Here is a 1,465-nt window from a genome sequence, read left to right as displayed (position 1 = left end):
GGGGGGACGGCGCTCACATCTGCATAAGCTCACATGAGCCCGCTGGACACATTAATAAGCATTTTTAGTTTGATAGGATTTAATTTTGAATTTTACCCTGGTGTCAGCCGAAGCCTACTCTTATCGAATTTAGAACCACCAAGGGATCTTTAACGTACTCAACTTGTACACGAGACCTCCGAGATTTTTTCGCCGTTGTATGAGAAGGCTAGGTACATGTACTACTAGGTGTTAGATCTTACCTACCTTAATATCAGGGGTATTGCTGAAAGACAGCAGTAAGAAGAAAGTTTGCAGAAAGTGTCAGTAGCCCAAAGCAGGGGGCAAACAAAGGGGAGGGGATTGGGGGGTTGGTCAGAAAGTGGAGACAAAAGCAAACAACACACCATGGTTAGAGATCAGGAAAGTATGTGAAAGGAGAAAACTATAGAGAAGAACATTTTCAGTCGTTGTCACGTTTTGAACCCGGGACCTATTGCATGAGAAGCAAAAACCGTACCTCTAGTCCACGAGAGCCCCACTCGTATCTTTAATGTCCACTTGAAAATAAAATGTTCATGTAAGTGGGCCGTACGAAAAAGTTGCTTTAAAAGGAAGCAAAAGTGGGCGGTGGCTATAAAAAAAAAAGATTTGACAAGCACTAATCTAAATTGAGTTGACGAAGGTTAAAAACGCAAAGCACTTTTATAAATGGCACATGGCTCATTGATAGTCTGAAAGACAGGATCAAGAAAAAGTAGGAAATAACAAAACCACAAACAAAAAAGCAAATAAAAAAGAAACAAAAAAAAAAAACAATAACAATCAAATCTAAATGTTTAACTACCTGCACATATCCTCCAACCGTAAAGATGGTTACAACCACACACAAAACTTTTACCGCTTTCATCCCTGAACGCACACGTTGTAAGCGAACACAAACACACACAAAAAAACGTGTATTCACGTTTCAATCAAATATCCGTATAATTTAAATGGATGATATCCAAAGTTTCAAATTCCTGTCGTGATGGAAAAACCATTCCAATACACTACTCAAGTCTCACTCCAGTTGGCCCCTCGAGAACCAAGCACTCGCCTTCGCACCCACAGAGAAGGGAAAAATACGAGTGGTGTAATGGGGACAAGTAACGCATCACTTAAAAGTAATGACGGGTAAAAAAAAATCTGTACTATTACCAGTATTACTTAGCAGTGGTTTTTGACTGGAAGAGCTTTCGTGCAGTTTCTTCTTTGTGGAGATTGAAGCGAAAGTAATAATCGATAGTCGTGTTTCTGCGCTTAGAGCTTGTTTCCCAACGGAATAGAGCGCTATACCATTATTAATTAATTTTTTAATGCATTTTTATACAGCACATTTCCACGCTCTACAGCACGCTCTATGCGCTTCTCAACTATTATACATGTTATTTGTTTCAATCCCTTTGTATCACGGGCAAACACGACCCGAAATATGACTCTTTTG

At 39.7% G+C, this 1,465-nt stretch overlaps 1 protein-coding gene across 1 annotated transcript in view; it reads right to left on the bottom strand.

Moving 5' to 3' along the window:
* Nucleotides 1–1,035, bottom strand: part of LOC106012355 — a gene marked incomplete in the record, with an annotated part of 21,156 nt that extends 20,121 nt beyond the window's left edge. Inside the window, 1 exon segment of the mRNA XM_013085100.2 lies at nt 827–1,035. Within this exon segment, the coding sequence (XP_012940554.2) occupies nt 827–889 (63 nt within the window).
* Between the last annotated feature and the right edge of the window lie 430 nt (nt 1,036–1,465).

This window comes from Aplysia californica, unplaced genomic scaffold (genome assembly GCF_000002075.1).
Source record: "Aplysia californica isolate F4 #8 unplaced genomic scaffold, AplCal3.0 scaffold00014, whole genome shotgun sequence".
NCBI lineage: Eukaryota > Metazoa > Mollusca > Gastropoda > Aplysiida > Aplysiidae > Aplysia > Aplysia californica.
The sequence above is the reverse complement of the archived record's forward strand: the minus strand, read 5'-3'. Positions and strand labels throughout refer to the sequence as shown.